Here is a 24,745-nt window from a genome sequence, read left to right on the forward strand (position 1 = left end):
CCCGCATCAGGCTCCCTGCTCAGCAGGGAGTCTGCTTCTCCCTCTGACCCTCTTCCCTCTCGTGCTATCTCTCATTCTCTCGCACTCAAATAAATAAGTAAAATCATTAAAAAAAAAAACAAACAAACAGTAAACCAGAAGGCATTTTCTCACATAAGCAATGTCATAAACAACTTTCAAAGTGAAATAGCAAAAAATAAAAAATAAAAAACATTTTTATAAACTTTAAACTTTACAAAGAATTTTCATGTTCATGATCTCATTTAATCCTCAAATCAACTCCATGAGACAGGTATTACTTTCCCATCAGAAATTACTGCATCCTAAATCTTTAGTGATTTCTCAAGAAAAGTTGAAATCTTGAATGTTACATCTGTGAACGGTCAGGTTCGGTTTTGTTTTTTTTTTTCCTATGGGAATACTGGATGCTAAAATCAACAGGTATTTTCAGTTCTAGATGGCCGACTAGAAAAACGTATTTACTTTCTGTTCCCTTTGAAATCATCTTTAATCAAAGTGTAGAAATACCAAAATGAATACCAATCAAAGCCAAGAGATTGTGGAAGTCATCAACCACAGAAAGATCTTGATACATTTCTAGAAGGCAAAAAGTGAAATGTAGGAGTGATGAATAGAATGATCAAGAAAAGACCACCCTGAGAAGGGGCTGCACAAAGCCAGTTTACTTCTGCTGAGCCTTGATTATAGTAAAGAGAAGAGAGAAGAGGAGCTGAAAACGAGGAGACAAAAGTTCTTTTAGGGAATAAAAGTTCATTTAATGAGCTCCATGGATCATTCGGTCTGCCCTCCATATTACTCTGTATGAATTACAACAGATTGCTGGCGAGCAAGACAAGGCCACGGGGAATGAGTGGTCAACCACAGGTTGTTAGCTATAGTTCACCGTCACTACTACAAATTCCATCCAAGGCTGCCCACCCATGGCTTCATTTGCCATAACTGGAGATGACCGCTTTATAAATTGTCAAATGAGAAGTAATCTTCCTGGCATCTATAAATTGCTGTTACTATTAAAATATTTTTATTAATGATTAATCATTTAAAAACATTACCTTGACAAATTCTGTCTCCACATGTTTGCTTCTGCCAAGCCGTATTATCTCAGAATGACCACTTGCCATCTAAATTATTTTGCCTTACAAGGACAAGTAAGAGAATGGTCGATATTTCAAAAAAGCACCTTGTCCCTATTCCCATTTGACAAGAAAAATAAAGAGGTAGATTTTTCTGGGATATCCTTGTCCAAATTTCCTTTTATTGTCCTGAAGTCCTAATACTCATCATATGTTTAATTCTTCCTTCTTGGGGAAAAAAAAAAAAGGAAGAATATGACTGTAATTTATGGTTTTCAAATATGTCTGACGTGACCACCTTTTTCAGAGTTTCTATAAGAAATCTTTGCCCAAAATTTGTACAAACTTGCTATTTTTGTTCAAACAAACAAAATCAAGAAATTGTTCCTTACTGAACTCTTCTCAAATGATATCAAGGAATTATGGATAAATGTCATAGCTGTAGATCATTTCTGCTCCTAGAGAGGTTAGAAAGGGCTTATAATATTTCTCCTTTTTTTCAAACAGAATGTGGGTCTGAGTGAGACCTTCTGTGTCCTGCCAACCTCAAAGTTTGTTGGGGATGGAAGTCCAAATTTGCTCTAACATACTGTAAAAGGAATCTCACCAACAGAGCTCTAAAACTAATTTTGTAACAAATGAATCAAGTCCAATGCTATTTTAAATATAACAAATAAATATATGTAAAACTTTATAATGTGTATATATTTTTTTCTGATCGTATGATTCTTGGTTCTGAAACGTCTGCATGTCATGTTCCTAATGTCCTACATCAGCCCCATGAGAGAGAAAACACTTCAGTAAAGTAAGCCATGATCTACATGATACATGCAGTTTTGCCAAATTCCTAAAAAAGAAAGAAAGAACTTGCCTGCCACAAAGGGAGGTCACGGGATGCAGCATCTAGTCGGGTCAGGGTTCGGAGTCGGCTCTGAAACCTCCGCCGCCCGGCAGGTGCCTCTGGTGGCCTGGCTCCCAGGCCTCACGCGGAAGCAGGGCAGTTCCGTCAGGCATAGGGCCATCCCCTCGCAGCGCTGGGAGGCTCCCATGCTTGGCTTGTTTGGCTTGCTCGAGGGAAGGGCTGGCGACACACACCCAGGCGCTGAAGGGCCCGGCGGGGGGGGGGGGGGGGGGGGGCACCGCAGTCCCACACCGTCCCACACAGTCCCACGCAGTACGCGCCGTGGTGCCCATGTCGGTGCTAACCAACTCCCAATGGCAGCAGGAAGTCTCAAGGCTGGAGGCTAGTGGGCGGGGCTCCGGGGCCTCGCCCTTTGCCCTCTGAAGTGTTCACTTCCCGCGCTGGGCATGCGCCGCCCTTCTCTGTAAATTCTTCAGGGACCGCGTCACAAGCGCCAGGCTGCGTTGCCCAGTGCTTGCTTGACCTCGAGAAGAGTAACAAACTCCGGAGGCTCTCTCCGGGTTTTACACTCCGATCTCGCGATCGTTCAGCGCACAACTTGCACATGGGCAACTTGCTGTGTAAGTTTCGTCCCCCGCCCAAGCGCCGTCTCCTGCCAGGCCTTTTTCGCCCGCGGGCCACTCATGCCTGCGCCGTTGCCCATCCTGGCCGGGACCACCCTGCTGTTCCTGCACTTGCCCCCTGCCCTAGGTGCGGGCCATGCCAGCGGCATCGTGCGGCTTTAACAGCGAGCTTTCACGTGGAGCCAAAGAGGCGGTATCCGATCCCTCAGGCCGTCTGTTCCCCTCTGGGCCTCCTCCCCTTAGTGAACTGGAGGGACCCTCCGAAACAACCTGTGCTGTCCGTCCATAATTCCAGGATGTTCAGACCCTCGAGAACTGTGAGGATCCCTCCTCCAGGGCGCAAATGGACTGTCCTGCGTTCGCTACCTGAGCCCGTAGTCGAGGCTGTGAAGCCGGTACCATCCAATCACCAACCCCCTCCGAGCTCAAAGGGGATGGAGGAGAAGGTCCAAGCAGTGCCCAGAGAAGGGATGGAGGATTCTGTAGAGAGCAGCGGACAGGATGATGGGAACAGGGCCCCCCAGGGCAGTGGGGATACACCGTTGACATCCAGGCCCCTGGAGACCGGTGGAGTGCTCAGTTCCCACCAGTGCAGCCCTGCACCTGTGGAGCAGTCTCCCAATCCCCCGGGAGACAGCTTGGGGGAGAACGCTCAGATATCTCTGGTGAGCTCCCCCTCTGAGGGCCCTGTTGTCACCTCCTCACATGGCCCTGCTGGCGATGTTGTTCCTCTTCCGAAGCCAGATACAGATGCGGTAAGGCTCTCCGACCCAAGCCCAAGCTGCCCCTTGCTGCAGGAGAGATTAACAAAGGAAGTGGGGGCTGAAAACCATGGGCCTATCCAGAGCATACCACACTTACCAGGGAAGGAGACAGAGGGCGATAAGCCTTCAGGCATCTCCTCCAAGTACTCTTTTCCACCAGTATCTGCCACCAGTAGGCCCTGCAAAAGGAAAATATCCATGCCGCGTTTTGTGCCTCTGCCATCACCATTACCACTGCAGTGGGGTAGAGGCGAGTTGCCCCCACCTCCTAAGCTTCCTTGCATAGTTATTGACAAAAACCTGGGCACCCTGAAGAAGACCAAGGGTCAGAGGAATAAGATCTTGGAGGATGGAACAGAGACCCTGGCAGACTGCTGGGCCACTCAACCTGCCCCTTCCTCTTCCCCACTTGCCTCGGAGACTGCAGACTCCCTGCCCCCGGCCACTCACGCTTTCCAAGTCCCCGTTCCTACTACTGACTTGGCTGACCTATCTGCCAGGCCCCCAATCCCATCTGTCCCTCCATCTTCCCCAACAGGAAATACCGATTCTCTTCCTCCTCTTAGTTCCAGGTCCCACTGGGAAAATTCCACTTAAGAATGGACACCCTCTTCATCCAGTCACCGCTGTAACACCTATTTCGGACCACTCCACACCTCCTAACACCTCAACCTTCTCATTACAGCCGCCCTCCTCCAAAGGAGAATCCCCGACCCCTATGTGTGTAGATTCTCCCCCTCTTTCCCTACCCACCCCTCTTCCAGTCCCTTCCCCAGTGAGCCCTGTTTTTGTGGCTCAGGCTATCACTTCTAAGGCGGTTCCATCTGCCATCACAGCCACGTCATCTGCAAATTTGACGTCTGATGGTACTTCAAATTCGGATGTCACTGACATGGACACTACTCCTCCTTCTCATGCTGTCATGTTCAGATCTCCCCCAGGCCCCGGGGTGAGCTCTCCTTTATTATCCCAGGGCCACTGCAGTAGCAATCAGACACAGACTGCAAAGGTTCCAGTCTCCACCGGCCCATCAACATCGGTGGCCGCCTGCCCCACCCAAGTTCTTAATCAACCCGTCAGCCTCAACATCACCTCTCAGCCCACACAGGGGACCCTGGCGGGGCAACAGCAGACAGGGTTGGTACTTTCCACCACTGGCTTACCCCTCATGAATTCTGGAATCACCGCCACGGCAGTAGGCAGCACCTCTGCAAACTGCAACCCTCACTCTGACCCTGATGCTATGGATACCACACCTCCTTCACAGGCCGTTATCTTTCACTCTCCCCCTCAGTCCGGGGCAAGCCACTTCCCATTCTACAGTGCACTTCCTGGTTCTGACAACACACCGCCCAGTAGCAGCACTGCCGTGGCCCATAACTCTACCCAATTACCTGCACAGTCAGCCATCACACAGACCTCGGTTTCTAACTACTCTGCCCCAGGAATCACCTCTCAGCCCGCATTTGGGAACCAGAATGGGCAGCAGGCTGGCAGTTCCTACCTGTTGGGAAACCCAGGAGCCCCGACACAAGCCATAGGCCCAACCGCTCCCGTAGCCCAGCTACCCAAAGACAGCAGAATGCAATCAGGTCTTGCAGGCTCTGCATTTGGCACTACTGTCAACTACCAGACGGCCTTTGGTGACAAGACAGGTGTTCTCCCTATTGGTGTATCTACCACTACTGGCTCTGCAGTTGCCACTGGGATGCCCAGTGCTGGGCTCAGTAGCTCCCCGCTTACACTAACTACTCCGGGCCCACCTGTGTTTACGGGAACTGCAGCCCCCACGGGCGGTGGGAGCTTTGGATTTGGTGTGTCCGTCCCAGGTCCCGCTCACTCACAGGCATCTGGAGCACTCAACTATGGGGCAGGACTGAACGGGGCACCCAGCACCACTTCCGCTCCTCTTTTTGGTCCCTCTCAATACAACATGGCTGCAGCTGTAGGAGGGGCAAGTACTGTCCCAGGATTTGGAAATATGGCCAGTTCCACTTTAAATCCAGGCACCTGGGGCCAGCCCATCCAAAACACGGGTGGTGCGCTACTGGGAAAAGGCAACAACGTTCCCACCGTGGGAGCCTCTAGTGTGCTCACTACCCATAAGTGTACCCAGGGCTCATCCAAAAAAAGAAAATATGCTCCAGGCAGAAACGCCACCACCACCGAGGAGAGAAATGGGTCAAGAGGCGTGTCTGCTTTCCCCTTAAATCGGAGCGCCAAGGGCCGACCCGCCCACAACACGGGTGGTGCCGTAGTGCGAAAGGACAGCCCTGCTCCCACCGTGGGAGGCTCTAGTGTGCCCACCACCCGTAAGTGCACCTGGGGCTCATCCAAACGAAGAAAACCTGCTCCGGGTGGGAGAGCCACCACCAAGGTGAAGAGAGATGTGTCAAGGGACACGCGTGTCTCCCCCTTACAGAACACCTGGGGCTCGCCTGGCCACACGACCTCTGTTGCAGTTGCAAGTACCAGCACCAACTATATGCTACAACCCACTTCTAGTTCTCACCTCCCTCCAAGCACCTTGGGCCCACCTGCCCAGCATACAGGTGGCGTGAAGGACGGGAACAACATCACTCCCAAGACCGGAAATCCTGGTATTCCTGCTTTACATCAGCGTAACAGTGGCCCACCTGATGCAAACACAGGGGGTACAGCTGGAAAAGATATCGTATCTATGATGGCAGGCCTCTGGGTCACCAGCTGCCATCAGAACACTCGGAGCCTACCTAGCACTAAGACAGGTGGTGCTATGGGGATCAGCACCACATCTACTACGACTGGAAACACGAATGGTCCCCCATGCACACAGACCACATGGAGCACCCCCAACCACAGCACTGATGGTTCAATGGGGGATAGCCCCATGGAATTTTAGAAATCTCCACTCGGAACACGTGGGCCTGCCCCTAGTCAGGGTACTCCTCTGACTTTGGAGGAGCCAGTAAAGTGTTTGGAGGCTCCTGGCCCACTGTTCCTATGCTCTGGGCATGGCACCTTCATAACCTGCCTAGGGCTTCATCGGAACCACCAACCAGGTTCTTTCTTTTGACACGAGTCTCAACGAATATGGAACACGTGTTCCTCTGCCAATTATATGTAACAGTAAATGGACTTTGCTGTACCAGAAAGGGGCTCGGCCCCTTTAAATGAAACTTAACCTGTTCTCTTTCTACCACAAGTCAGAAGGAGCCACCCTGCAGGGGTAGTGGGGTGTGTGTGTTGGCAGGCGAGGGGCACAGGAGCCCAGGTTAGCACTACACGAGATTCGAGAAGTTCCAGGGTTGGAGAATAGAAGCAAGCCGCATGTATCATCAGCTGTGTGTCTGCCATCCCTGGCTTGATGTTAACTTGGCTGACCGAAGCTCCGGGCCAGTTTTCCCGAGTCTTGGAACTGGCAGGGTGCCACTGCCGTCTACAGATACTTCCTTTCCCCCTACCTATTTGCCTCCTAGGACTCTTACCTTTCCCAGATTATCTATACATACTTCTATATCTATAAAACTTTGTTCTTCTTAATCTGCCTTTGCCCATGTGTCTTCTTGTCTCAACAGTGGAGAAGGAAGTAACCTGTGTGAGTGGTGATGGGTTGAACCACCAACTATGGGGTTTGTTTTGTTTTGTTTTCGAAATTAACTCTGCAAAATTTTCTGTATCTCAGTGACTGGGATGTGGAAGTAGCCACATATTATGCCTTCTAGTGCTGACTCCTGGAGTCTGCATTTTGAGTGTAAGGGATGACAATCCAGGAGGAAATGAGGTTCAAAGGAGGGAGAGATGAGGTGACTCACCCTCGCCTCTTCCCTCTGTGTTTCGCTCTCCTCTCCCCACCCCCACTATGACCTCCCTAGCAGTGGGATAACCCCTGATGTGTCAAAGGAAGTCACTCTTTATGATTTTAGTTTTTAAAAATCTTTAAATGTTTTCGTGTGTGCCTTCTTATTTAATTTAGACGTAGGCCAGTCATTCTGCCATGTTCCCACTTCACCCAGAGAGGACAGATTGGAGCCTGGAGGAACAAAGGGAGAAAGAGCGCTTGCCTGCTCTGTAATTGTTGTAAATTTCAGTTTACTGAGAATTTATCAGTGCTGTTTAAACGCAGGGGAAAAGATCCTCTTCAATAATCAACCCAGCTCGGATCTAAATCACTAAAGCATCAACTCACATACGTTACAAGCGTGCCCAGTTCTGCCTGACCCTACACTTTTCTGGAACGCCAAGAAACTTAATAAAGGCAAAATTCCTGACTCTGTGGAGTCTTCATTCTAGCTGGAGGGGAGAAAAATACAGACATGTAAGTTAGCTGGTAGGGTAGCCAGGTACAAGTGCTGTGGAGAATAAAGTAGCACCCGGAGCATCAAGATTGTAGGCAGAGAGCGGCACAGCTTTCAATTTGAACAGTGGACAGGGTAAGTCTCACTCAAAGTGGAATTTGAACAGGCTAGAGGGAGGTGAAAGAATCGAGTATCTGAGGGGAAAGCATTCCAGATAATGGGAATGATCACTGCAAAGACCCAGAGGAAGGGTCCCTGATACCCTCAAGGAGCAGTTATAAACTAATGTGGCCGGCATACGGTCAGCAGAGGGAGGGAAGAGAGGAGGACAGAGAAGATGAGGGGTGAATTCTCGGCACTATTTATTGCTTGTGCATTGACAAACGGTAGACCCAACCTTCAAGTGTCTCAGTGAACTCAGGGCTTTTTTCCGTGGCCAATTTACCTTGCATGATTTTTGGAAGGTTCAAATACGGTAAGGAAGTAATTCACGAGCCATGTTGTTATTCTTCTATAAATAAGGATAGATGCACAGATGATAGGTAGGTAGGGAGATTGATAGACAGATACCCAGAGAGACGGATGGAGACAGGGTATATACATATAGATGCATGTTTAATGAGGTCCTTAGGCAAAAGTGCCTTAGGTGCCTTCACCAAGCAGTTCAAATAGGACATCCCAGTTTTTTTTTTTATTTTATTTACTTTTGAGAGAGAGAGAGAATGACAGAGAGAGAATGAGAGGGGTGAGGGTCACAGGGAGAAGCCGACTCCCTGCTAAGCAGGGAGCCCGATGCGGGACTCGATCCCGGGACTCCAGGATCATGACCCGAGCCGAAGGCAGTCGCCCAACCAACTGAGCCACCCAGGAGCCCAGGAGATCCCATTTTAACAGGAGCATAAAAGTGCCTACTTTTATGAAGTAAACACGTGGAAAAATATGATAACTGAGCTTAAAAATGCACAGCACTGAGCCTAGTGCAACATTTAGGAGAATAGCCTTGTAAAAACAAAGAACACCAGCACACACAGGCTGCTGGACCCCTCCAGGCACCCTGCTGCCTGATTCATTTACTCTAAGTTGTTTATTACAGTTCCAGAGGATCAGAGCTCCTCCTCCCTGGCTGCAAAGAATCGCCTGCCCTTTGTAGACAGAACTGCCTCTAAGAAGCAGGTTGAAATCCAGTTTGCTTCTAATAGTCCTGCACCCTCCCACAACCGTGCCTGCTAATGTTACCAGGGACAACTTTTAAAAATTCATGCCTCTTGACTTTTTTTTTTTTTAAAGCCTTCAAGCTAAAAGTTATATCCTGATAAGGCAAACATTTAACAAATCTGGGATAAAGGTAAAAATGATTTTGAATTTCATGTTTTGATGCCTTGACACAGTAGAAGCAATTTCTTAAATAGACATTTTCTCTTATTTTTAGAAAATAATACATAAGCATAAGGGCAACTTGAATGATACTGAAATGCAACCCTTCTCCCTCAAGCTCCCCTCTCCAGAGACAGATTTTTGCTACTTTGATGTCACCCCCATAATTCTAAACGTTGTGCCTAACCTGCTGCATCACGTCATACACATTTTAGACGATGCTTTTACCACTCTCACATGATGGAAGAAGATAAACTCCACTCCCACTGTTTTCCCTCCCTCTTCCTTTCCAAAATGTCCTGTTCAATTAATTTTGCTGCTTCCCTTTTGTAAGTAACTTCATGTAATTTTGCTGGCTTCATTGGTGACGAAAGTGACAGCATAGGGCTAAAAGCACCAGTTCCGGTGATGGGCCACTTCAATTAGAATCACTTCCTACCTATGGGGTTGCTTGCAATAACGCAAATAATAATGCATTTGCAACCTTTAGGGTCTAACACACAGGAGAGCTCAAGAAAGAGTAGCTATTATTTATTGCTTACATCATTAACTTTCACCCTAAACTCATGATTTTCTCTACGCATGAGACTGTGCCCCATAACGGCTCTGACTTGCCCTTTCCCCTTGTACAAACTTACCTTTTTTTTAAAATATTTTATTTATTGATTGATTTGACAGAGAGAGAGAGAGAGACAGCGAGAAGGGAACACAAGCAGGGGGAGTGGGAGAGGGAGAAGCAGGCTTCCCCTGAGCAGGGAGCCCGATGCGGGGTTCAATCCCAGGACCCTGGGATCATGACCTGAGCCGAAGGCAGACGCTTAACGACTGAGCCACCCAGGCACCCTGTACAACTCACTTTCTGTCATTTACACGTTTGCCTTTGTTGGTGCTGTTAGCATTTACATTTTCCCGTACAACTGTAGCAAAGCGTTCTGTGTTTTACCCACAGCTTGGCTCTAAGGGTTGAAAAGCAATAAACTGTATTGACTAAGTATTGCTTAGTCCTGGGGAAAATAGTGTGCTGGGATTGTATTTTCTACTCCGTCATTATGGTGCTCCTACTTGTCTTTGGCATCCATTGTTTAAAATCATGCTATATACATATTTTTAAGATTTTATTTATTCACTTGACAGAGAGAGAAAGAGAGAACGCACAAGCAGGGGGTGGGCAGGCAGAGGGCGAGGGAGAAGCAGGCTCCCGCTGAGCAGGCAGCCCGATGAGGGGCTCGATCCCAGGACTCCGGGATCATGACCTGAGCTGAAGGCAGACGCTTAACCGACTGAGCCACCCAGGCACCCCTTAGAAGCATGCTGTATTTCAGTTTGCTTTATACTTCAGCTATTATTTTCTCATATATTTTTAATTGTTTTTCCTAAAATATATTCATTTTGGAGACCTAGAAACCACCTGGGTGTGATGGGCCCGCGCAGGCCCTTCCTGACCCAGTCACTGCTACGATCCCAGAGTGATGTGATGTAACCAGGCTTTCCGGCAGCACTCCATACTTCATCTGAGACGGAGCAGGAAATGTTCTTTTTTTCTAAAAAAAAAATTTATTTATTTATTTGACAGGGAGACAGCAAGAGAGGGAACAGAAGCGGGGCGGGCGGGGGGGAGTGGAGAGGGAGAAGCATGCTTCCCGCGGAGCAGGGAGCCTGATGCGGGGCTCGATCCCATCAGGACCCGAGCCGAAGGCAGATAACCGACTGAGCCAGGTAGGCGCCCCTGGAAATGTTCTTTTCAGCAGTCCCAAAACAGAGTGTTGTCCTCAGATACCCCTTCCGAATAGGAAAACTGAGGCTGGCAGAATCAAACAGGTGCAAGAATTAGAGCCATGACATGGATCTCCTGATTTTGTCTGAGGTTACAGGTGTGAAGAGGGCAACCGAACAAAACCAGACAAACCATGCCCGAAAAATGGTCTCTGATGTAAACAGAGCCTTTGTGTTAAATCCATGCTAAGCTTGACATCAGAGACTTAGAAGTAGATTTTCATAACATGGAGGACAAATGAAAGTTTATGGGTAAAGAGAGGGGGTGGGAGGCTTTGAGATAAAGGGTTTAAAAGAGAAGTTCAGTTCCTAGTTTTCCATTGGACTAATCCAGGCTGTCATATGGAAATTGGGGAACACAGGCTGTCGTGAAATACCTAAGTTAGCCACATGGACAATCACTCAAAATTATTTTTCTGGTTAGGAATACCTTTCTGTTTCCCTTGAAAAGAATTTCATTGATTTCACCAAATATGTATCTGAAAGTGATGACAGAAAGTTGAGAAAGTTATGTGCCTGGAATTTGCAATTATCATTGTTAACACACACATTTGTATTGCTGACACTGTGACAAGTACTATTCTAAGGACTTAGTGAGATTAACTCACTGAATCCTCATAAAAGTAACCCCAAGGTAGGTATTACTCATAATATCCCCTTTTGGGGGGAAAACTTTTGGGGGGAAATGAGAGAGGTTAAATAGCTTGTCCAATGTCACACAACTGGTAGGTAGCAAAACCTGGGATTTAAAACCTGACCACCTAGGCTTTTATCACTTGGCTGCGTTACCTTCTTATAAGCTGTGTTTAGGAAGAGGACTAAGTTGACAAGAATGAACTCAAAGCAGAAGAGAGAAATGAGGAAATGAATGACAGCAGGAACTGGGGAGGAGTTAAGTTCAGAAATGGCTGGTAATAAGACCTAGAAATAAGAAGATTCCGGTTGGATGTTAATTTCAGGCAGTCCCTGAATCCATTGAGAAATGCCTTTGTTTTCTTGAAAGTTCAGAAAGACTGGCTGAATGAAAAGTAATGAAAAAAAGTAGAGAGGAAAATAATGTGACTTAAGTAAGGAAAAGGAATCTTTCCCCTCTAAGCATTAGGAGAAGAGGGAGTTTGTGGGGGAGGAGGGAGATCTTCCTAACAAGGGTGTCCAGGCATTTTTACCAGGGTGAACATGGAGAAAAATGGTGACCATTGTACTGGTTTCGATGATCCCGCAAAACCAAAGCCTCAGTTTCCAAGAGTGACATACATTTACAGCAGCCCCACTGTGCATTAGACGCATTGCTAAGTGTATTTCCAGTCACACATCGTATCTGGAGTTAAGAGTTCCTTTGAGCGATGAGTTCCCTACGGTTGCTGTAACAAATCACCACAAACTTGGTGGCTTAAAACACATTTATCCTCCCACGGTTCTGGAAGTCAGGTGTCTGACAACATTTTCACTAGGCTGAAACCAGGAGTTCACAGGGCTGTGCTCCCTCTGCAAGCTCTAAGGGAGAATCCAGTCCTTGCCTTTTCTAGCTTCTGGTGGCTGCCAGAATTTCTTGGCTTTTGGCCACATCAATCTGATCCCTGCTTCATGGACACACTATCTTTGTAGTAAAGTCTCCTTCTCCCTTTCTCTTAGAACAACACTTGGGATTACGTTCAGGGTCCATCAGATAATCCAAAAGACTCTCTCGCTCTTAAGATCCTTAACAATCCCATCTGTCAAATCCCTTTTGCCATTTAAGGGGACATTCTCGGGCTTGGGGGATTAGGACAAGGACACTTTGGAGCAAGCGTATTATTCAGCCTTTCTTAAGGGAGATACTATTATTTTTCTAAGATGCAGGAAAAAAAGAAGGTTAGGTAAGTAATTTGTCCCAAGACCTTACCATGCTTCCGAGTGGCGACTGAACTCCTGGCATGCTGACGTTAGGACACATTCAACCGCTGTTAACCTGTGTTCTTAACCACGGTGTGTGTAGGCCTGGTTAAGAGTCACACGTTTCAGGGCGCCTGGGTGGCTCAGTTGGTTAAGCATCTGCCTTTGGCTCAGGTCTTGATTCCAGGGTCCTGGGATCGAGCCCTGCATCCGGCTCCCTGCTCAGCGGGGAGTCTGCTTCTCCCTCTCCCTCTGCCTTTCCCCTGCTTGTGCTCTTTCTCACTCTCTCAAATAAATAAATAAATAAAATATTAAAAAAAAAAGAAGAAGAAGTGAATTACTCAAAGAGATGTACCTTCTACTCAGTGAAGATGTAGAGCAGGGATTAGTGAGTAACGGTCCACAGGTCAAATCGGGTTCTCAGCCTGTTTTTGTATGATCTATGAGATAATAACGGTTCTTACATTTTGAAAGCCTGCTGAGGAAGGAGAAGAAGAGGCTACAGAAACTGTACATGGCCCACAAAGCCTAAAATATTTAAAACTTGAAAAAAGTTTTCCAGTACCTGATACAAAGCTGGCTGGTAGTAGGTCCCCGACAGAACTGGAAGGAGGAATACATGAGTAAATTACTTGCTGAAAATATTATAAACTTATACAGGTGTCAAGGAACATCTGTGTTTTTACCCCTAACCTTCAAAAGCAATGTCATTTCCATTGATCTAATGAAAAATAGTCTCTTTCTGAAAAGAGTAAACCAGGGCGCCTGGGTGGCTCCGTTGGTTGGGCGACTGCCTTCAGCTCAGGTCATGATCCTGGAGTCCCGGGTTTGAGTCCCGCATCAGGCTCCCTGCTCAGCAGGGAGTCTGCTTCTCCCTCTGACCCTCTTCCCTCTCGTGCTATCTCTCATTCTCTCGCACTCAAATAAATAAGTAAAATCATTAAAAAAAAAAAACAAACAAACAGTAAACCAGAAGGCATTTTCTCACATAAGCAATGTCATAAACAACTTTCAAAGTGAAATAGCAAAAAATAAAAAATAAAAAACATTTTTATAAACTTTAAACTTTACAAAGAATTTTCATGTTCATGATCTCATTTAATCCTCAAATCAACTCCATGAGACAGGTATTACTTTCCCATCAGAAATTACTGCATCCTAAATCTTTAGTGATTTCTCAAGAAAAGTTGAAATCTTGAATGTTACATCTGTGAACGGTCAGGTTCGGTTTTGTTTTTTTTTTTCCTATGGGAATACTGGATGCTAAAATCAACAGGTATTTTCAGTTCTAGATGGCCGACTAGAAAAACGTATTTACTTTCTGTTCCCTTTGAAATCATCTTTAATCAAAGTGTAGAAATACCAAAATGAATACCAATCAAAGCCAAGAGATTGTGGAAGTCATCAACCACAGAAAGATCTTGATACATTTCTAGAAGGCAAAAAGTGAAATGTAGGAGTGATGAATAGAATGATCAAGAAAAGACCACCCTGAGAAGGGGCTGCACAAAGCCAGTTTACTTCTGCTGAGCCTTGATTATAGTAAAGAGAAGAGAGAAGAGGAGCTGAAAACGAGGAGACAAAAGTTCTTTTAGGGAATAAAAGTTCATTTAATGAGCTCCATGGATCATTCGGTCTGCCCTCCATATTACTCTGTATGAATTACAACAGATTGCTGGCGAGCAAGACAAGGCCACGGGGAATGAGTGGTCAACCACAGGTTGTTAGCTATAGTTCACCGTCACTACTACAAATTCCATCCAAGGCTGCCCACCCATGGCTTCATTTGCCATAACTGGAGATGACCGCTTTATAAATTGTCAAATGAGAAGTAATCTTCCTGGCATCTATAAATTGCTGTTACTATTAAAATATTTTTATTAATGATTAATCATTTAAAAACATTACCTTGACAAATTCTGTCTCCACATGTTTGCTTCTGCCAAGCCGTATTATCTCAGAATGACCACTTGCCATCTAAATTATTTTGCCTTACAAGGACAAGTAAGAGAATGGTCGATATTTCAAAAAAGCACCTTGTCCCTATTCCCATTTGACAAGAAAAATAAAGAGGTAGATTTTTCTGGGATATCCTTGTCCAAATTTCCTTTTATTGTCCTGAAGTCCTAATACTCATCATATGTTTAATTCTTCCTTCTTGGGGAAAAAAAAAAAAGGAAGAATATGACTGTAATTTATGGTTTTCAAATATGTCTGACGTGACCACCTTTTTCAGAGTTTCTATAAGAAATCTTTGCCCAAAATTTGTACAAACTTGCTATTTTTGTTCAAACAAACAAAATCAAGAAATTGTTCCTTACTGAACTCTTCTCAAATGATATCAAGGAATTATGGATAAATGTCATAGCTGTAGATCATTTCTGCTCCTAGAGAGGTTAGAAAGGGCTTATAATATTTCTCCTTTTTTTCAAACAGAATGTGGGTCTGAGTGAGACCTTCTGTGTCCTGCCAACCTCAAAGTTTGTTGGGGATGGAAGTCCAAATTTGCTCTAACATACTGTAAAAGGAATCTCACCAACAGAGCTCTAAAACTAATTTTGTAACAAATGAATCAAGTCCAATGCTATTTTAAATATAACAAATAAATATATGTAAAACTTTATAATGTGTATATATTTTTTTCTGATCGTATGATTCTTGGTTCTGAAACGTCTGCATGTCATGTTCCTAATGTCCTACATCAGCCCCATGAGAGAGAAAACACTTCAGTAAAGTAAGCCATGATCTACATGATACATGCAGTTTTGCCAAATTCCTAAAAAAGAAAGAAAGAACTTGCCTGCCACAAAGGGAGGTCACGGGATGCAGCATCTAGTCGGGTCAGGGTTCGGAGTCGGCTCTGAAACCTCCGCCGCCCGGCAGGTGCCTCTGGTGGCCTGGCTCCCAGGCCTCACGCGGAAGCAGGGCAGTTCCGTCAGGCATAGGGCCATCCCCTCGCAGCGCTGGGAGGCTCCCATGCTTGGCTTGTTTGGCTTGCTCGAGGGAAGGGCTGGCGACACACACCCAGGCGCTGAAGGGCCCGGCGGGGGGGGGGGGGGGGGGGGGCACCGCAGTCCCACACCGTCCCACACAGTCCCACGCAGTACGCGCCGTGGTGCCCATGTCGGTGCTAACCAACTCCCAATGGCAGCAGGAAGTCTCAAGGCTGGAGGCTAGTGGGCGGGGCTCCGGGGCCTCGCCCTTTGCCCTCTGAAGTGTTCACTTCCCGCGCTGGGCATGCGCCGCCCTTCTCTGTAAATTCTTCAGGGACCGCGTCACAAGCGCCAGGCTGCGTTGCCCAGTGCTTGCTTGACCTCGAGAAGAGTAACAAACTCCGGAGGCTCTCTCCGGGTTTTACACTCCGATCTCGCGATCGTTCAGCGCACAACTTGCACATGGGCAACTTGCTGTGTAAGTTTCGTCCCCCGCCCAAGCGCCGTCTCCTGCCAGGCCTTTTTCGCCCGCGGGCCACTCATGCCTGCGCCGTTGCCCATCCTGGCCGGGACCACCCTGCTGTTCCTGCACTTGCCCCCTGCCCTAGGTGCGGGCCATGCCAGCGGCATCGTGCGGCTTTAACAGCGAGCTTTCACGTGGAGCCAAAGAGGCGGTATCCGATCCCTCAGGCCGTCTGTTCCCCTCTGGGCCTCCTCCCCTTAGTGAACTGGAGGGACCCTCCGAAACAACCTGTGCTGTCCGTCCATAATTCCAGGATGTTCAGACCCTCGAGAACTGTGAGGATCCCTCCTCCAGGGCGCAAATGGACTGTCCTGCGTTCGCTACCTGAGCCCGTAGTCGAGGCTGTGAAGCCGGTACCATCCAATCACCAACCCCCTCCGAGCTCAAAGGGGATGGAGGAGAAGGTCCAAGCAGTGCCCAGAGAAGGGATGGAGGATTCTGTAGAGAGCAGCGGACAGGATGATGGGAACAGGGCCCCCCAGGGCAGTGGGGATACACCGTTGACATCCAGGCCCCTGGAGACCGGTGGAGTGCTCAGTTCCCACCAGTGCAGCCCTGCACCTGTGGAGCAGTCTCCCAATCCCCCGGGAGACAGCTTGGGGGAGAACGCTCAGATATCTCTGGTGAGCTCCCCCTCTGAGGGCCCTGTTGTCACCTCCTCACATGGCCCTGCTGGCGATGTTGTTCCTCTTCCGAAGCCAGATACAGATGCGGTAAGGCTCTCCGACCCAAGCCCAAGCTGCCCCTTGCTGCAGGAGAGATTAACAAAGGAAGTGGGGGCTGAAAACCATCGGCCTATCCAGAGCATACCACACTTACCAGGGAAGGAGACAGAGGGCGATAAGCCTTCAGGCATCTCCTCCAAGTACTCTTTTCCACCAGTATCTGCCACCAGTAGGCCCTGCAAAAGGAAAATATCCATGCCGCGTTTTGTGCCTCTGCCATCACCATTACCACTGCAGTGGGGTAGAGGCGAGTTGCCCCCACCTCCTAAGCTTCCTTGCATAGTTATTGACAAAAACCTGGGCACCCTGAAGAAGACCAAGGGTCAGAGGAATAAGATCTTGGAGGATGGAACAGAGACCCTGGCAGACTGCTGGGCCACTCAACCTGCCCCTTCCTCTTCCCCACTTGCCTCGGAGACTGCAGACTCCCTGCCCCCGGCCACTCACGCTTTCCAAGTCCCCGTTCCTACTACTGACTTGGCTGACCTATCTGCCAGGCCCCCAATCCCATCTGTCCCTCCATCTTCCCCAACAGGAAATACCGATTCTCTTCCTCCTCTTAGTTCCAGTCCCACTGGGAAAATTCCACTTAAGAATGGACACCCTCTTCATCCAGTCACCGCTGTAACACCTATTTCGGACCACTCCACACCTCCTAACACCTCAACCTTCTCATTACAGCCGCCCTCCTCCAAAGGAGAATCCCCGACCCCTATGTGTGTAGATTCTCCCCCTCTTTCCCTACCCACCCCTCTTCCAGTCCCTTCCCCAGTGAGCCCTGTTTTTGTGGCTCAGGCTATCACTTCTAAGGCGGTTCCATCTGCCATCACAGCCACGTCATCTGCAAATTTGACGTCTGATGGTACTTCAAATTCGGATGTCACTGACATGGACACTACTCCTCCTTCTCATGCTGTCATGTTCAGATCTCCCCCAGGCCCCGGGGTGAGCTCTCCTTTATTATCCCAGGGCCACTGCAGTAGCAATCAGACACAGACTGCAAAGGTTCCAGTCTCCACCGGCCCATCAACATCGGTGGCCGCCTGCCCCACCCAAGTTCTTAATCAACCCGTCAGCCTCAACATCACCTCTCAGCCCACACAGGGGACCCTGGCGGGGCAACAGCAGACAGGGTTGGTACTTTCCACCACTGGCTTACCCCTCATGAATTCTGGAATCACCGCCACGGCAGTAGGCAGCACCTCTGCAAACTGCAACCCTCACTCTGACCCTGATGCTATGGATACCACACCTCCTTCACAGGCCGTTATCTTTCACTCTCCCCCTCAGTCCGGGGCAAGCCACTTCCCATTCTACAGTGCACTTCCTGGTTCTGACAACACACCGCCCAGTAGCAGCACTGCCGTGGCCCATAACTCTACCCAATTACCTGCACAGTCAGCCATCACACAGACCTCGGTTTCTAACTACTCTGCCCCAGGAATCACCTCTCAGCCCGCATTTGGGAACCAGAATGGGCAGCAGGCTGGCAGTTCCTACCTGTTGGGAAACCCAGGAGCCCCGACACAAGCCATAGGCCCAACCGCTCCCGTAGCCCAGCTACCCAAAGACAGCAGAATGCAATCAGGTCTTGCAGGCTCTGCATTTGGCACTACTGTCAACTACCAGACGGCCTTTGGTGACAAGACAGGTGTTCTCCCTATTGGTGTATCTACCACTACTGGCTCTGCAGTTGCCACTGGGATGCCCAGTGCTGGGCTCAGTAGCTCCCCGCTTACACTAACTACTCCGGGCCCACCTGTGTTTACGGGAACTGCAGCCCCCACGGGCGGTGGGAGCTTTGGATTTGGTGTGTCCGTCCCAGGTCCCGCTCACTCACAGGCATCTGGAGCACTCAACTATGGGGCAGGACTGAACGGGGCACCCAGCACCACTTCCGCTCCTCTTTTTGGTCCCTCTCAATACAACATGGCTGCAGCTGTAGGAGGGGCAAGTACTGTCCCAGGATTTGGAAATATGGCCAGTTCCACTTTAAATCCAGGCACCTGGGGCCAGCCCATCCAAAACACGGGTGGTGCGCTACTGGGAAAAGGCAACAACGTTCCCACCGTGGGAGCCTCTAGTGTGCTCACTACCCATAAGTGTACCCAGGGCTCATCCAAAAAAAGAAAATATGCTCCAGGCAGAAACGCCACCACCACCGAGGAGAGAAATGGGTCAAGAGGCGTGTCTGCTTTCCCCTTAAATCGGAGCGCCAAGGGCCGACCCGCCCACAACACGGGTGGTGCCGTAGTGCGAAAGGACAGCCCTGCTCCCACCGTGGGAGGCTCTAGTGTGCCCACCACCCGTAAGTGCACCTGGGGCTCATCCAAACGAAGAAAACCTGCTCCGGGTGGGAGAGCCACCACCAAGGTGAAGAGAGATGTGTCAAGGGACACGCGTGTCTCCCCCTTACAGAACACCTGGGGCTCGCCTGGCCACACGACCTCTGTTGCAGTTGCAAGTACCAGCACCAACTATATGCTACAACCCACTTCTAGTTCTCACCTCCCTCCAAGCACCTTGGGCCCACCTGCCCAGCATACAGGTGGCGTGAAGGACGGGAACAACATCACTCCCAAGACCGGAAATCCTGGTATTCCTGCTTTACATCAGCGTAACAGTGGCCCACCTGATGCAAACACAGGGGGTACAGCTGGAAAAGATATCGTATCTATGATGGCAGGCCTCTGGGTCACCAGCTGCCATCAGAACACTCGGAGCCTACCTAGCACTAAGACAGGTGGTGCTATGGGGATCAGCACCACATCTACTACGACTGGAAACACGAATGGTCCCCCATGCACACAGACCACATGGAGCACCCCCAACCACAGCACTGATGGTTCAATGGGGGATAGCCCCATGGAATTTTAGAAATCTCCACTCGGAACACGTGGGCCTGCCCCTAGTCAGGGTACTCCTCTGACTTTGGAGGAGCCAGTAAAGTGTTTGGAGGCTCCTGGCCCACTGTTCCTATGCTCTGGGCATGGCACCTTCATAACCTGCCTAGGGCTTCATCGGAACCACCAACCAGGTTCTTTCTTTTGACACGAGTCTCAACGAATATGGAACACGTGTTCCTCTGCCAATTATATGTAACAGTAAATGGACTTTGCTGTACCAGAAAGGGGCTCGGCCCCTTTAAATGAAACTTAACCTGTTCTCTTTCTACCACAAGTCAGAAGGAGCCACCCTGCAGGGGTAGTGGGGTGTGTGTGTTGGCAGGCGAGGGGCACAGGAGCCCAGGTTAGCACTACACGAGATTCGAGAAGTTCCAGGGTTGGAGAATAGAAGCAAGCCGCATGTATCATCAGCTGTGTGTCTGCCATCCCTGGCTTGATGTTAACTTGGCTGACCGAAGCTCCGGGCCAGTTTTCCCGAGTCTTGGAACTGGCAGGGTGCCACTGCCGTCTACAGATACTTCCTTTCCCCCTACCTATTTGCCTCCTAGGACTCTTACCTTTCCCAGATTATCTATACATACTTCTATATCTATAAAACTTTGTTCTTCTTAATCTGCCTTTGCCCATGTGTCTTCTTGTCTCAACAGTGGAGAAGGAAGTAACCTGTGTGAGTGGTGATGGGTTGAACCACCAACTATGGGGTTTGTTTTGTTTTGTTTTCGAAATTAACTCTGCAAAATTTTCTGTATCTCAGTGACTGGGATGTGGAAGTAGCCACATATTATGCCTTCTAGTGCTGACTCCTGGAGTCTGCATTTTGAGTGTAAGGGATGACAATCCAGGAGGAAATGAGGTTCAAAGGAGGGAGAGATGAGGTGACTCACCCTCGCCTCTTCCCTCTGTGTTTCGCTCTCCTCTCCCCACCCCCACTATGACCTCCCTAGCAGTGGGATAACCCCTGATGTGTCAAAGGAAGTCACTCTTTATGATTTTAGTTTTTAAAAATCTTTAAATGTTTTCGTGTGTGCCTTCTTATTTAATTTAGACGTAGGCCAGTCATTCTGCCATGTTCCCACTTCACCCAGAGAGGACAGATTGGAGCCTGGAGGAACAAAGGGAGAAAGAGCGCTTGCCTGCTCTGTAATTGTTGTAAATTTCAGTTTACTGAGAATTTATCAGTGCTGTTTAAACGCAGGGGAAAAGATCCTCTTCAATAATCAACCCAGCTCGGATCTAAATCACTAAAGCATCAACTCACATACGTTACAAGCGTGCCCAGTTCTGCCTGACCCTACACTTTTCTGGAACGCCAAGAAACTTAATAAAGGCAAAATTCCTGACTCTGTGGAGTCTTCATTCTAGCTGGAGGGGAGAAAAATACAGACATGTAAGTTAGCTGGTAGGGTAGCCAGGTACAAGTGCTGTGGAGAATAAAGTAGCACCCGGAGCATCAAGATTGTAGGCAGAGAGCGGCACAGCTTTCAATTTGAACAGTGGACAGGGTAAGTCTCACTCAAAGTGGAATTTGAACAGGCTAGAGGGAGGTGAAAGAATCGAGTATCTGAGGGGAAAGCATTCCAGATAATGGGAATGATCACTGCAAAGACCCAGAGGAAGGGTCCCTGATACCCTCAAGGAGCAGTTATAAACTAATGTGGCCGGCATACGGTCAGCAGAGGGAGGGAAGAGAGGAGGACAGAGAAGATGAGGGGTGAATTCTCGGCACTATTTATTGCTTGTGCATTGACAAACGGTAGACCCAACCTTCAAGTGTCTCAGTGAACTCAGGGCTTTTTTCCGTGGCCAATTTACCTTGCATGATTTTTGGAAGGTTCAAATACGGTAAGGAAGTAATTCACGAGCCATGTTGTTATTCTTCTATAAATAAGGATAGATGCACAGATGATAGGTAGGTAGGGAGATTGATAGACAGATACCCAGAGAGACGGATGGAGACAGGGTATATACATATAGATGCATGTTTAATGAGGTCCTTAGGCAAAAGTGCCTTAGGTGCCTTCACCAAGCAGTTCAAATAGGACATCCCAGTTTTTTTTTTATTTTATTTACTTTTGAGAGAGAGAGAGAATGACAGAGAGAGAATGAGAGGGGTGAGGGTCACAGGGAGAAGCCGACTCCCTGCTAAGCAGGGAGCCCGATGCGGGACTCGATCCCGGGACTCCAGGATCATGACCCGAGCCGAAGGCAGTCGCCCAACCAACTGAGCCACCCAGGAGCCCAGGAGATCCCATTTTAACAGGAGCATAAAAGTGCCTACTTTTATGAAGTAAACACGTGGAAAAATATGATAACTGAGCTTAAAAACGCACAGCACTGAGCCTAGTGCAACATTTATGAGATTAGCCCTGTAAAAACAAAGAACACCAGCACACAGAGGCTGCTGGACCCCTCCAGGCACCCTGCTGCCTGATTCATTTACTCTAAGTTGTTTATTACAGTTCCAGAGGATCAAAGCTCCTCCTTCCTGGCTGCAAAGAATCGCCTGCCCTTTGTAGACAGAACTGCCTCTCAGAAGCAGGTTCAAATCCAGTTTGCTTCTAATAGTCCTGCACCCTCCCTCAACCGTGCCTGCTAATGTTACCAGGGACAACTTTTAAAAATTCATGCCTCTTGACTTTTTTTTTTTTAAAGCCTTCAGGCTAAAAGTTATATCCTGATAAGGCAAACATTTAACAAATCTGGGATAGAGGTAAAAATGATTTTGAATTTCATGTTTTGATGCCCTGACACAGTAGAAGCAATTTCTTAAATAGACATTTTCTCTTATTTTTAGAAAATAATACATAAGCATAAGGGCAACTTGAATGATACTGAAATGCAACCCTTCTCCCTCAAGCTCCCCTCTCCAGAGACAGATTTTTCCTACTTTGATGTTACCCCCATAATTCTAAACGTTGTGCCTAACCTGCTGCATCACGTCATACACATTTTAGACGATGCTTTTACCACTCTCACATGATGGAAGAAGATAAACTCCACTCCCACTGTTTTCCCTCCCTCTTCCTTTCCAAAATGTCCTGTTCAATTAATTTTGCTGCTTCCCTTTTGTAAGTAACTTCATGAAATTTTGCTGGCTTCATTGGTGACGGAAGTGACAGCATAGGGCTAAAAGCACCGGTTCCGGTGATGGGCCACTTCAATTAGAATCACTTCCTACCTATGGGGTTGCTTGCAATAACGCAAATAATAATGCATTTGCAACCTTTAGGGTCTAACACACAGGAGAGCTCAAGAAAGAGTAGCTATTATTTATTCCTTACATCATTAACTTTCACCCTAATCTCATGATTTTCTCTACGCATGAGACTGTGCCCCATAACGGCTCTGACTTGCCCTTTCCCCTTGTACAAACTTACCTTTTTTTTAAAATATTTTATTTATTGATTGATTTGACAGAGAGAGAGAGAGAGACAGGGAGAGAGGGAACACAAGCAGGGGGAGTGGGAGAGGGAGAAGCAGGCTTCCCCTGAGCAGGGAGCCCGATGCGGGGTTCAATCCCAGGACCCTGGGATCATGACCTGAGCCGAAGGCAGACGCTTAACGACTGAGCCACCCAGGCACCCTGCACAACTCACTTTCTGTCATTTACATGTTTGCTTTTGTTGGTGCTGGTAGCATTTACATTTTGCCGTACAACTGTAGCAAAGCGTTCTGTGTTTTACCCACAGCTTGGCTCTAAGGGTTGAAAAGCAATAAACTGTATTGACTAAGTATTGCTTAGTCCTGGGGAAAATAGTGTGCTGGGATTGTATTTTCTACTCCGTCGTTATGGTGCTCCTACTTGTCTTTGGCATCCATTGTTTAAAATCATGCTATATACATATTTTTAAGATTTTATTTATTTACTTGACAGAGAGAGAAAGAGAGAACGCACAAGCAGGGGGTGGGCAGGCAGAGGGCGAGGGAGAAGCAGGCTCCCGCTGAGCAGGCAGCCCGATGAGGGGCTCGATCCCAGGACTCCGGGATCATGACCTGAGCTGAAGGCAGACGCTTAACCGACTGAGCCACCCAGGCACCCCTTAGAAGCATGCTGTATTTCAGTTTGCTTTATACTTCAGCTATTATTTTCTCATATATTTTTAATTGTTTTTCCTAAAATATATTCATTTTGGAGACCTAGAAACCACCTGGGTGTGATGGGCCCGCGCAGGCCCTTCCTGACCCAGTCACTGCTACGATCCCAGAGTGATGTGATGTAACCAGGCTTTCCGGCAGCACTCCATACTTCATCTGAGACGGAGCAGGAAATGTTCTTTTTTTCTAAAAAAAAAATTTATTTATTTATTTGACAGGGAGACAGCAAGAGAGGGAACAGAAGCGGGGCGGGCGGGGGGGAGTGGAGAGGGAGAAGCATGCTTCCCGCGGAGCAGGGAGCCTGATGCGGGGCTCGATCCCATCAGGACCCGAGCCGAAGGCAGATAACCGACTGAGCCAGGTAGGCGCCCCTGGAAATGTTCTTTTCAGCAGTCCCAAGACAGAGTGTTGTCCTCAGATACCCCTTCCGAATAGGAAAACTGAGGCTGGCAGAATCAAACAGGTGCAAGAATTAGAGCCATGACATGGATCTCCTGATTTTGTCTGAGGTTACAGGTGTGAAGAGGGCAACCGAACAAAACCAGACAAACCATGCCCGAAAAATGGTCTCTGATGTAAACAGAGCCTTTGTGTTAAATCCATGCTAAGCTTGACATCAGACTTAGAAGTAGATTTTCATAACATGGAGGACAAATGAAAGTTTATGGGTAAAGAGAGGGGGTGGGAGGCTTTGAGATAAAGGGTTTAAAAGAGAAGTTCAGTTCCTAGTTTTCCATTGGACTAATCCAGGCTGTCATATGGAAATTGGGGAACACAGGCTGTCGTGAAATACCTAAGTTAGCCACATGGACAATCACTCAAAATTATTTTTCTGGTTAGGAATACCTTTCTGTTTCCCTTGAAAAGAATTTCATTGATTTCACCAAATATGTATCTGAAAGTGATGACAGAAAGTTGAGAAAG

General features: G+C 47.9%; 2 protein-coding genes and 1 long non-coding RNA gene across 4 annotated transcripts; 2 read left to right on the plus strand and 1 right to left on the minus strand.

The window, feature by feature from the left end:
- Positions 1–1,969: 1,969 nt before the first annotated feature.
- Positions 1,970–3,940, plus strand: LOC118356180 (nuclear pore-associated protein 1-like). Its single transcript, XM_035723478.1, has one exon. It carries the CDS (start codon positions 2,561–2,563, stop codon positions 3,938–3,940), a length of 1,380 nt encoding a protein of 459 aa, XP_035579371.1. The 5' UTR covers positions 1,970–2,560.
- Positions 3,941–10,221: 6,281 nt separating this feature from the next.
- On the minus strand, positions 10,222–13,396 carry LOC118356171. 2 transcript variants are annotated; one of them, XR_004819505.1, is made up of 3 exons: positions 13,205–13,396; positions 12,995–13,114; positions 10,222–10,535 (listed from the first exon to the last, which is right to left on the minus strand). It is a non-coding gene; the product is annotated as an uncharacterized LOC118356171 (long non-coding RNA). The 2 variants fall into 2 exon arrangements; XR_004819504.1 differs by having other exon boundaries at positions 12,995–13,117.
- A 2,638-nt stretch (positions 13,397–16,034) lies between these two features.
- LOC118356181 (nuclear pore-associated protein 1-like) lies at positions 16,035–19,697 on the plus strand. The gene has a single exon (XM_035723479.1). It carries the CDS (start codon positions 16,035–16,037, stop codon positions 19,695–19,697), a length of 3,663 nt encoding a protein of 1,220 aa, XP_035579372.1.
- The last annotated feature ends 5,048 nt before the right edge of the window (positions 19,698–24,745 follow it).

The sequence above is a fragment of the Zalophus californianus genome, chromosome 13, assembly GCF_009762305.2.
Source record: "Zalophus californianus isolate mZalCal1 chromosome 13, mZalCal1.pri.v2, whole genome shotgun sequence".
NCBI classification, from domain to species: Eukaryota; Metazoa; Chordata; class Mammalia; order Carnivora; family Otariidae; genus Zalophus; species Zalophus californianus.

What these genes read in the sequence shown, in the direction of transcription:
- LOC118356180 (XM_035723478.1), top strand. Translation starts at nt 2,561, where the DNA reads ATGGGCAACTTGCTGTGTAAGTTTCGTCCCCCGCCCAAGCGCCGTCTC.
- LOC118356181 (XM_035723479.1), top strand. Translation starts at nt 16,035, where the DNA reads ATGGGCAACTTGCTGTGTAAGTTTCGTCCCCCGCCCAAGCGCCGTCTC.